The sequence below is a fragment of the Clytia hemisphaerica genome, unplaced genomic scaffold (genome assembly GCF_902728285.1).
Source record: "Clytia hemisphaerica strain Z4C2 unplaced genomic scaffold, Clytia hemisphaerica genome assembly, whole genome shotgun sequence".
NCBI lineage: Eukaryota > Metazoa > Cnidaria > Hydrozoa > Leptothecata > Clytiidae > Clytia > Clytia hemisphaerica.
In genome coordinates, this window is record NW_027103852.1 from 1,108,506 (window position 1) to 1,118,594 (window position 10,089).

At 35.7% G+C, this 10,089-nt stretch overlaps 1 protein-coding gene across 2 annotated transcripts; it reads right to left on the reverse strand.

The window, feature by feature from the left end:
* Positions 1-603: 603 nt before the first annotated feature.
* Positions 604-9,636, reverse strand: LOC136807958 (neurogenic locus protein delta-like). 2 transcript variants are annotated; one of them, XM_067064586.1, is made up of 7 exons: positions 9,434-9,636; positions 8,411-8,701; positions 7,608-7,804; positions 5,181-5,296; positions 3,210-4,226; positions 1,850-1,994; positions 604-1,345 (listed from the first exon to the last, which is right to left on the reverse strand). In XM_067064586.1, exons 1-7 carry the CDS (start codon positions 9,482-9,484, stop codon positions 1,177-1,179), a joined length of 1,986 nt encoding a protein of 661 aa, XP_066920687.1. In that variant the 5' UTR covers positions 9,485-9,636; the 3' UTR covers positions 604-1,176. The 2 variants fall into 2 exon arrangements, with proteins under 2 accessions (XP_066920687.1, XP_066920686.1); XM_067064585.1 differs by having other exon boundaries at positions 8,411-8,707; positions 9,434-9,635.
* Between the last annotated feature and the right edge of the window lie 453 nt (positions 9,637-10,089).

The window sequence follows — 10,089 nt, forward strand, 5'->3', positions numbered from 1 at the left end:
CCATTCTCATCTCTCAGTCATTTACATTATCTCAGAGATCTCTGAGATCAGAACAACAAAACATTGGTAAAAATATTGGTACACTTATCGGGAACTTTTGCTTTTCTAAGACTGAAATTAGATTCTTTGATTTTCACGGCTCTTATAACGGATATTGAGATTTTTAAAAATAACATCGTCACAAAGAAGAATACTACCCGTATCCTAGGTGTACTTGCACTTAATTGTGATTGTTACCCGGCTGAATTAAAATGTTTTAAAATTACAGAGGCCCCCCTAGTCACCTTTCAAATCACGCAAAAAATCCAAATCACGTTATCAAGAGTTGAATTTTCGTTCTATCCACGATCACGTTGGTCACGTTGGTTCCTCCAATCACGCACTTCAAAATCTGAAATCTGAAATCACGAACTTGAAAAAAACGCCAATCAAACCATCACGAAAACCGCTGAGGGGCCTCATTATTACGGCCATCAACTGCCGTAATTGAAACACTAAAAGTCGTTTGTCTTTTGTCTATTCTATTAAGATGTATTTTTTAACTTTATATAAACATGAGAAGTACTTTGTCAAAAAATATCAAAATTAAATCTCAAAGAAATCAAGGTTCACGGAAACCTTCCAATATTTTCTTGATTCTCTCTTGATTTAAAGTTTTTACCAATTAGATTGTTCAGGTCCCATCTGATTCAAATCCCAGTCATTTGAAATTGTCTCTAAAAGTACTCCAAAATTGAAGGAAAAACACCAAAATATATGTCTGAAGAAATACAGTCTGTATACGTTATATAAGAATTTCCTGCCTTGGACTGTTTGTTCAAAACCCGTAGTATAATAGTTAATTTACTTTTATCAGGTGAAATCGAGGCAAAAGGTTCTCTCTCAAAATTGGTACTTGAGAAAACTTTTCGAACTTTCTTTACTTTACTAAACTAAAATTTTGAGATTCCCTTTTTCTCTTGTAGATCTAGGATCCGTCTTCATTAAAGAGAAAGGTCCAATCTCATAATTCAAGATAGCCAAGCAAAAAAGTCTGCGTTTTCCCAGACACTAATTTTGAGATGGAAAATTAGCATCCGTCCAAATAATAAAATCCAATAATAGTTTCTAATGCCAACCATGTTATATCATAAGCCGGAATTGAAAATCCAATTTTTTCACAAATCTAAGAAAGCTTCATTTAAAAGTTGAAAATTGAACATCATCATGGTTGAACATTTCTTTTTTGGCAGTGAGGCTTGGATGATGGTGTGATTCTGTGATTGGTGGTTTAAAACCACGTGATCCGTAGTCTGGCTCGTCTTGGTTAAGGTTGATCACTTCCTCTGATAGTGCTTTGTAAAGCCTATAGAAAATTAAAAAAATAGTATTCTCATTCTAGATCATCCTTTTAGCGTACACTACGCTCTGCTCCCGAAGGGCTAGAGTAGAATCTCTTACCTTTGCCAGGCAAGAAGAAGTGGAGCCACATTTCCAATCCAAAACGCGCCTAAAACGCGCCGTTGTTATGACGATGGATTGCATCTAGCGGTTCCTTTATTTTGGAGGACTGTATCTTTTTAAATCTAGCGATAGATTTTAGTTTCAATCCGGCGTTTGTGTAAAAACCACGCGCGGACGTTCTGGATGAGAAATAAGTGGTTTCATTTCCCATCCAGGAGTCTCGAGTCTAGCCCTTCGGGCTTGGAAGTCAATGCTCTGCTCTATAGTGGTGAATGTGACGATATCTACTGACCCGTTTTGTTTGAGATTTGAGTAGAAATTTTTATCCCCGCCTTGGGAAAAAGTTTCGCCGGGGCTATGAGACAGGGGTGTGTTCATACAACATTATTTTGGACATTTTACAAACCTTTTCCGTTTTCTGCAATACAATAATGTGAATACAATGATGATCAATAAGAGAAGAGCTGCAACACCAATGATGATGTAAATCCACCATGAATTGTCGTCTGTTGAATCGCGTGATGGTGCTGTGTAAGGGCTTGTTCTGTTAGCTAGCCGGTGAAAGAGAAAAACGTATTATGTAAATGTTAAAGGACTGCAATTAATATAATAATAATAATAATAAAAGTTTACAATCTAAACCCTACAAGGATTAGATTGGCCATAGAGCTTCAAAGAATACTTGACAACTTACTTGTCTGTATTATTGGAAACCCTATAGCAATCTCACACATTCTCTGAAATTGTCAGTGTCCACTTGTTTGTAGCCATTTCGAACCATGCGTCTCAAAATAGTTCTGTACGTGATGTCTAGCCTGTTCAATTGATTTGTGCAAAAACATTACTCCATTTTACAGTTCAGTAAGCTGGATTCAGAAACTTACTGTATCACAATGAATAAAAGAGAGTACAGTAACGCCTCAATACCAACATCAAATTAATCAATCAATTATTATTTATAAAAGTTAAAGGTTTTTCTTTTGATTAGTGCAGGATAAAAAATTCGTCTGGTTTCGAAATCAAATTCAAGATCCCTTGGTATAAAAGCTGTTTTAACTAGTGAAACAGAAAAACGTATTATGTAAATGCCCTGTAAATGTTAAAGGCTTTTCTTTTGATTAGGCGAGACCTTAATTTGTTGTTCTGTGGGCAGATCGTTAGTAAATTACGAGTTGGTCGGTAAAATGAAAATAAGATTTTAAAGTGATCTTGGTCAAAATTTCATTATTCATCTTTGATGGAGTTTGTAATATAATTTTTCGTGCATAAAATTCATGATTCTAGATTCTTTTCAAATTTTTGTAAGTGTAAATTTGCAGCAAATGCTACCTCGGTCGCGCCCGTAGAACAACAAATTAAATTGGTCTCGCCTTAGTGCAGGATATGAAATTCGTCTGGTTTCAAAATTATCTATAGTCATAAAAAGAAAAATAAGACCTTATCAACGATTTTTTAGTTTTTTGTACAGGATAATGTGCAAATTTTGTTGAGACATTAAATAAATATGTTGAGATTTTGCACACGTGGCATTTACCCGTCGTTCCAAAAACCTACTTACTCCAGGGAGCAGTGGCAAAGCAAAGTTTTTGTGTCTACCGGAAATTTGAAACGTATACAAAGCCAATGGATTCTTCAAATTTCGTGGAAGTTTTTCGACGAAAAAGCCTCTTGAAGTCTCTCTTAATACTTCACGATCATAGAACATAAACGGAAGATGGATTCATGAGTGCAGAAAATAAGTCAAAGTCAGCTTAGGTGCCACTTACCTACAGTGCAGCCACGTTCTTCTACCATCCAACCATCTAAACAGACTTTATCCCCCATCTTGGTACAAGTATAATGGCCACCCTCATCGTCACGAGCTTCACAAAATTTAATGGTGCAATCCATTGTCTCGTTTATCCAACCATCGAGACAAATTTTATCACCGAGTCTAGAACACGTGTAGTGTCCAAACTCATTGTCTTTTGATAAACAATATTTAACGATACAATTAAGAGTTTCGTCCATCCAGCCTTCAAGACAGATCTTTTCTCCTTTTAAGCTACAGTTATAATGCCCAGTAGAATTGTCATGTGGGACACAATATTTAATGGTGCAATTCGATGCCTCATTTAACCAGCTTTCCAGGCACTGTTTCTCTCCATTGGGTAAGCAAGAATAATGTCCGTACTCGTTATTGATTGGTTCACAAAATTTAATAGTGCAATTACTTGCCTCGTTAACCCAGCCGTGTAAACAGATTTTATCACCTTTGGGTGAGCAAAAATAATGCCCTGTGACGTCGTCAGTCGGTTCGCAAAATTTTATAGTACAATCTGAAGTCTCGTTAACCCAGCCTGATAAACATGTCTTTTCTCCAAGATTTGAGCATTCATAATGTCCAGAATCATCATTTTTAGGCTCACAAAATCGAATAATGCAATTCGAAGTTTTATTCAACCAGCCTGGTAGACATGACTTTTCTCCTAATTCGTCACAAGAGTAGTGCCCGTTAATGTTATCGTTCTGAGGTATGCAGTACTTAACCAGACAGTTTTGGGTCTGGTTGACCCAACCATCGAGACAAATCTTGTCTCCCTTAGCCGAACAGTTATAGTGACCATAATTGTCATCGTTCTGAGGGCGACAGTATTTGACGGTACAATTTTGTTCGGGTTTTTCCCATCCACCAAGACACAGCTTTTCTCCCATCTTGGAGCAATTGTAATGTCCAATGACGTCATCTTGATGTGGGACGCAATATTTGATAGTGCAATTAGTTTTGACGTCGACCCATCCATCTGGAAAGATAAGAGCATGTGCAGTAGGTTTAGAAAAGGTATCAGTATCCTAGGGACTTTAATACACTTCCTTCTAACAGACGCGGTAGGATTTTTTAGCCAGTGGGGATAGAAATAAGGGAATGTAACTCGATGATATTCCCTTATTCTTTAAGGCTGAGGATTTCAATTCTTTTCTTTCAGAAAATTCAGTGTAATGGGAAAATTATTTTGCAGTGGAGATTGGTTTATTTGAGTATTTTAGTGGGGACAAAAATTGTAGGATAATTTTCCACCGGGGACGATATTTTGGACAATTTTTCCAGTGGGAAGGAGTCCCAGTTGGTTTGTGAGAAGGGGGTGTTTTAATATTTATTTCAATCTTTCTCACTGGAAACAACAGTTAAAACTGAACCAACTACTGTTATCTACTTGTAATTTTAACGGACACTGAAAATGTCTCCAGTTTGTGGACAAATCTATTATATTCCCGAAACTATTAAAGACTCCTGTTAGTTGGATTATGCATAATTGGATTAAAAACAATGATTTTCTTCAGAATTTCTTTCAAGAAACAATTTTCTTGTTTAAAACATGGTCCCCTTCCTTTTAAGTCTTAGTTACTGTCTAAGAATGAGCTCTAAGCCAATCGTCTAACAGTCCTCGTTCGTACTTGCCCATTACATACGGCTAATTTCAAAATTCATTGCCGTAGTCGTAATCGGGTCTGTTCCTATGTTTTCATTGCCTTTTCTTATTTGAGATTTTTCAAACCGACCGCTGCGATGGAGTGCTGGTGAGAGAGGGGAGACAATGAGAGAAGTGTTGCTATTTATAAATCATACTTCATCACAGAGGTCTCCATACGGGGATTTTTTATCAAATAGACAATGCGCACAGAGTGTACTACGAAGCGATAAACGCGTTGCGACGGATAATTTCCATTCATCAGAGAATTTAAATGATCAATCTTACCGTGACAAATTTTATCACCCATTGGTGAACAACTATAGTGACCAATCTCGTTATCAAGAGGTTGACAAAACTTTCGTTCACAATCTGGTGGTAAGAAGCCTTCATCGCATGTTATCCTGTAATAAAAAAAATGGAATAGGTAAAAAGGTAATAGTTATCGCAGGGTATTCTCTAATCTGTTTTGTGTCCCTTTCTATTCATGATATTCATGAGTTCATTGCCTTTTCTAGGGAAACGCCCAGACTTTCGCCAGTTGTGGCAAATTTTAATCAATTTTTCTTTAGCTTTGTCATCTTTAGAAATCAAGTTTTCTATCGAATAACTAACAAAGATTTATCCCGCCAGCCTTCGTCTTAAGGGCTCTGACCATAGTCGGAAAATTAATTTTAGTATTTGAACATAAAAGTTATGCTTTAGGTTCTTTAACACTTTTAACAAAGAATTACCTTTTTATAAATTGCTTTTAATCAAATCCCTTAAGAGTAATTAAGAATTTAATTGCAAAAATAACGGTATGAACTTAAAAAAGACGTTAATAATAGGGGGGGGGTTGTACTTTTACGGTGTGACGGGATTGGGCCTTTTTTAATACGGTAATACGGGATTTGACGAAAAAAGAGACGGGAAAACGGTATTTTAAAATCAGACGGTGACGGTATTTAGGTAAATTTTTGCCCTGTATAATCCGGTGTGACGGTGTTATTATTTTTTCAATTTTCGGGATTCCGGGATTCAGCAAAAATTTTGACGGGAAGACGGTATTTCAAACCCCTACAAACCCCCCATAGTATGTTGCATCCCCTTCTTTTAAAAAATATGCTAACTTTTAATGGGTAATTAACCTTTTCGTTTCGAAGTTTTTTCAAACTGTCCGCAAAGAATTGAACTGTTTTAAATTTTTCGGAAAAATTTTCTAAATTAATGCATCAAAAGTTATGGCTGTTTTTCTATGAAAAATTGGGATGGACAATTGGTCAAAAAGCACTTTTCGAAAGATTTTGATGCAAATAGACTTTTAGAAAAATTTTCCAAAAAAATATTTTATTTCGGTAAAAGATGCAAAAAAATTACCGCAAAAAAATTTTCAAAATGTTTTTTCTTCGCCGAAAATATGCTCTTCAAAGTTAAAATATTCTTCTTTGCAAAAGTCTTCATTTTCTTCTTCATCAAATTTTTTCATATTGCGATTCTTAAATTTTGGCCTAACAGAAAATATATAACATGTCACAGTTTTGTGGGCTACATCAAGTAGAGCTTTATATTTTGTAAGTGGCAAATATTAAAAATTCACTATGGCCAAGTCTAAGAAAACACTTCGATGCACTGATACTTCCACAAGGCCCCGGGAGGGTCGCAAAAACATAAACTAGTCCCAGGGTATTTTTCTGATAATAATGTAAACATGAAATAGGTCATTCAGGGGAAAAATCTAAGCAGATTTTGTTGAATATTTCGAAATATGAGTCTTCGTGACATCCCCTCCAAAAACAATAAACAAGTTTTCCGTTCAAAACACAAAAGACCACTAAGCGCGCAAACTTATTGATGAAGATTAAAACTGAACTCCGTCTTGCTGCTAAGATTTCCTCTTCGTACGGTTTTGGAGCTATTTCTAGAATTTTTAGGGTATGAACTGAATTTTTTACACTTCAAACAACAAAATGTAAACTTTCAAAAAAAATAAGCTCTTCACTAATTTTATTGAGCTTGTCTTCCCTTGGTAGTATGAAGAATGAACGTCTTGTATAAATATACCTATTTCAAACACTTAATTAATGAATCGAGTTCCTTTGTTTTCAACTTTAAAAGATCCAGAAAGTCAAAATTAATTTTCCCTGTACAGGGTGTCCCTAATTAAAGTATATCGAGTTTGAACATGCGATTGAGTAGAAAGTTTTATGTGCGTGTTCACAAAATTGTATTTTAAGCTCTCCCTCTTTTTTCTTTGTCATTAAGATTAATTTATACGTTGTAACTACCTTTTGTAATAAGCCTGTGTGATGGAGAACGTTCTTATATTTTAGCGATAACACACACAAACTTTTTTACTCAATCGCATGTTCAAACTCGATACTTTTATTAGGGACACCCTGTAGTAGAAGGCGTAGAATATATTGCAATTTATTGATTGAGATGAATTTCCAATGCCTTTTTCTCATCGGGGCTGTGTCGACTGAGGTTTATATTTTTTTGAATTATTACCCAGTTTGTGATACGGGTCTTTGCGATCGAAAAAAAAATTTAATACACGCTTTTTTATGCGAATGTACTCTATAAGAAGGAATAATGTTAAGATATTTTAAGATGATCTTTATCAAAGATTTAAGAATACCCATGGTGCAATGGAAATACACCATACGAATAAAAAACCGTGTATCGATATCCCAAATCCATTCACATCCTTGTGTGGAAAGGAAGTCAAATTACCTGACATTGAAGGAAATCAATTTCGAGAAATCATCTCTCCTTCTGTCGATCAATTCCTTTTTAATCGTTACCAGTTTTGTTGTAGCCTCGTTTATAGCTTGTGCACTCAACTCTTCTTTATCTCTGAAGTCAGCGATGAGAAGCGGGTTATTGGCATCATGGCTATCATAAACGTCTATTGAAATACCAAGAGAACCCTGTAAGAAAGATTGGTTGAAATCAGTTTCTGTTTCTTTGGCGACAATATATTATTAGTCATTTTCTTCGAAAAAGAAGGAACTTTACTTTGTGAATTCCCAAGACGATGTTGTCGTCTGTTACAAGGGTAGTAAAGTTTAACTGTAATGGGGTAGACGGAAAAATTGGCGGTAGCGAAAAAAGACTGACGAGCTCTACCGACCGTCACTCCTTCCAGCAAAAAAAAACCTGCTTGTGAATTTTCTTCGGTTTTAAAGGCTATAGCATAGTCTACAGATTCCCAAACAAAGCTTTCAGAGTATCTCAAACTGAAGGTTTTCTCTCTATTCTTTCTCTCAGAACAACCTTGACATTAGTTTTTGATAATCTCGTTATACTCGTCGGCCCGTTTTGATCGTCCAATCGTCTTATCCGTGTTCTTTTTTTGAGAATTTACTGGCCTCCAATGCAGAGTTCGCCGGAATTAATTTTTCATTCACCGGCCTAAGCAAAACAAAACACTGTAGATTTAATTACTTATAATAAACCTGAATGAAAAGATAACGCAGCAAGATGCAAGAATATAAAGTCGCCCGTAATAGGGGCGGTACAAGGGTGGTTCCTACCTGCCATTTCTGGAATGTATAATTGAACGGATAATCCATGACTGTATCACGTAGATTCGACGGGAACCAAATATCATCCTCTTGAAACATTTTCGTTCTATAGTCGATGACGTCACATTTCTTACTTGGTTCCAGTCCGTTTGAAATGCAAATTTTGAAGACACTATAACAATGAAATCTGCAGAAGCTGGCACCTGCATTGTTGGAGCAACATTTCATGTCCAATTTTGTGTAAGATGGATTGGAATATTCTCGGAACAAGATCGATGCTTTACCAGAAGCTCTGATTAGCTGAAACTAATAAAACAAGAAGATTTTATTGACCTCTATAAAAACGTAAAAGTATAACAAGAGGTCAACCAAACAAACCGCATATTGTGCTTTCAGATTTGCAAAGTTCCTCCCTGATCTCTGATTGGTTTAATTTAGCGTGTTTCACAAACACAGTAGTCACAATAGCCTGAGGATTTAGTTCTTTTCTGCTGGCTATTCTGATTGATAGAGAGACCCACCTACAAAACCCTTCTTATAACGTATTTGTCTTTCGGCGTGATATAGAGAACTTATTACGCGTATTCATTACGCTTTCTCGAGATTTTAAAATAGGGAAAGATCTACCGTAAGTTTATCTAATGTCGACATCTCTCTTCTAACTTCGACACCTTCTTTGGAAGTGGAATAATAGGAAGGTCGGAATCGCTGATTTAAACTAATTCTTTTTTGCTTAGCAATCAGAGAGAAAAAATATTTTTTCTGTCAGTGATTCCGACCTTCATATTATTCCAATCTCTAAGGAAGGGTGTCGGAATTAGAAGAGGGATGTCGACATTAGACTAACTTACGGTACGTGCATCAAGCGGTGAACCAACAAAAAACATAACTAGACCAAGATCAAATCTGTTTGGATTCCTAGGCCATAGATTCCCAAAGCTATTGCAGATGACAGAATAAGAGCACTGCGGGACCTCAGTATAAAGTTTTCTTCTCTCATATTCATATAAATCAATAAAATTTGTCACAAACCTTTGTCAGTACACAAATGACAACAACAAGCACCGCTATCTGTATCTTCATTTTTATGTTGGTTCGTTGGGTCGATAGCTGTTGGAATAAACTTGATAGTTCCAATTCAAACACTTTCAAATGCTACTTGCATTAAATCATGTTTCTTAACTGGTTGCAAACTTTCGGTTGTTATCTGTAAAGAGGAAAATTCGAGAAAATTGTTTTTATGATTAAGTGCTTGCGATAAGCTATTAACAGTTCTCAAGTCAAAAGACCTATTTTTAAGAATATGCATTATCGGGTCGAAGGTTAAAAAGTGATTTTGGCATGAACGATTGAAAGAAGCAACATGAAACCTGAAATTCGACCCCCTTACCGATAATTTCTCATATAAATACAGTTAAATACAAAATACAAAATTTAAGGTTTGATGCTACGAAAGAAGACATATAAATTCCGGCCTCAAAAGATTAATATTTTTCCATTTTTCTTATGGAAAATGTGTAAGGCGTTCATCAAAGGATCAAATTACAGGAAAAATGACCACAAAGTTCAGGAGTCAAGACATCATAAATAACTACCTAGATAATGTTATGACTACATATTAATGGAAAATCGATTTCTGAAGTATTTTGCAAATGACCTCTCGTATAAGGTACTTAAACAAAATTCTT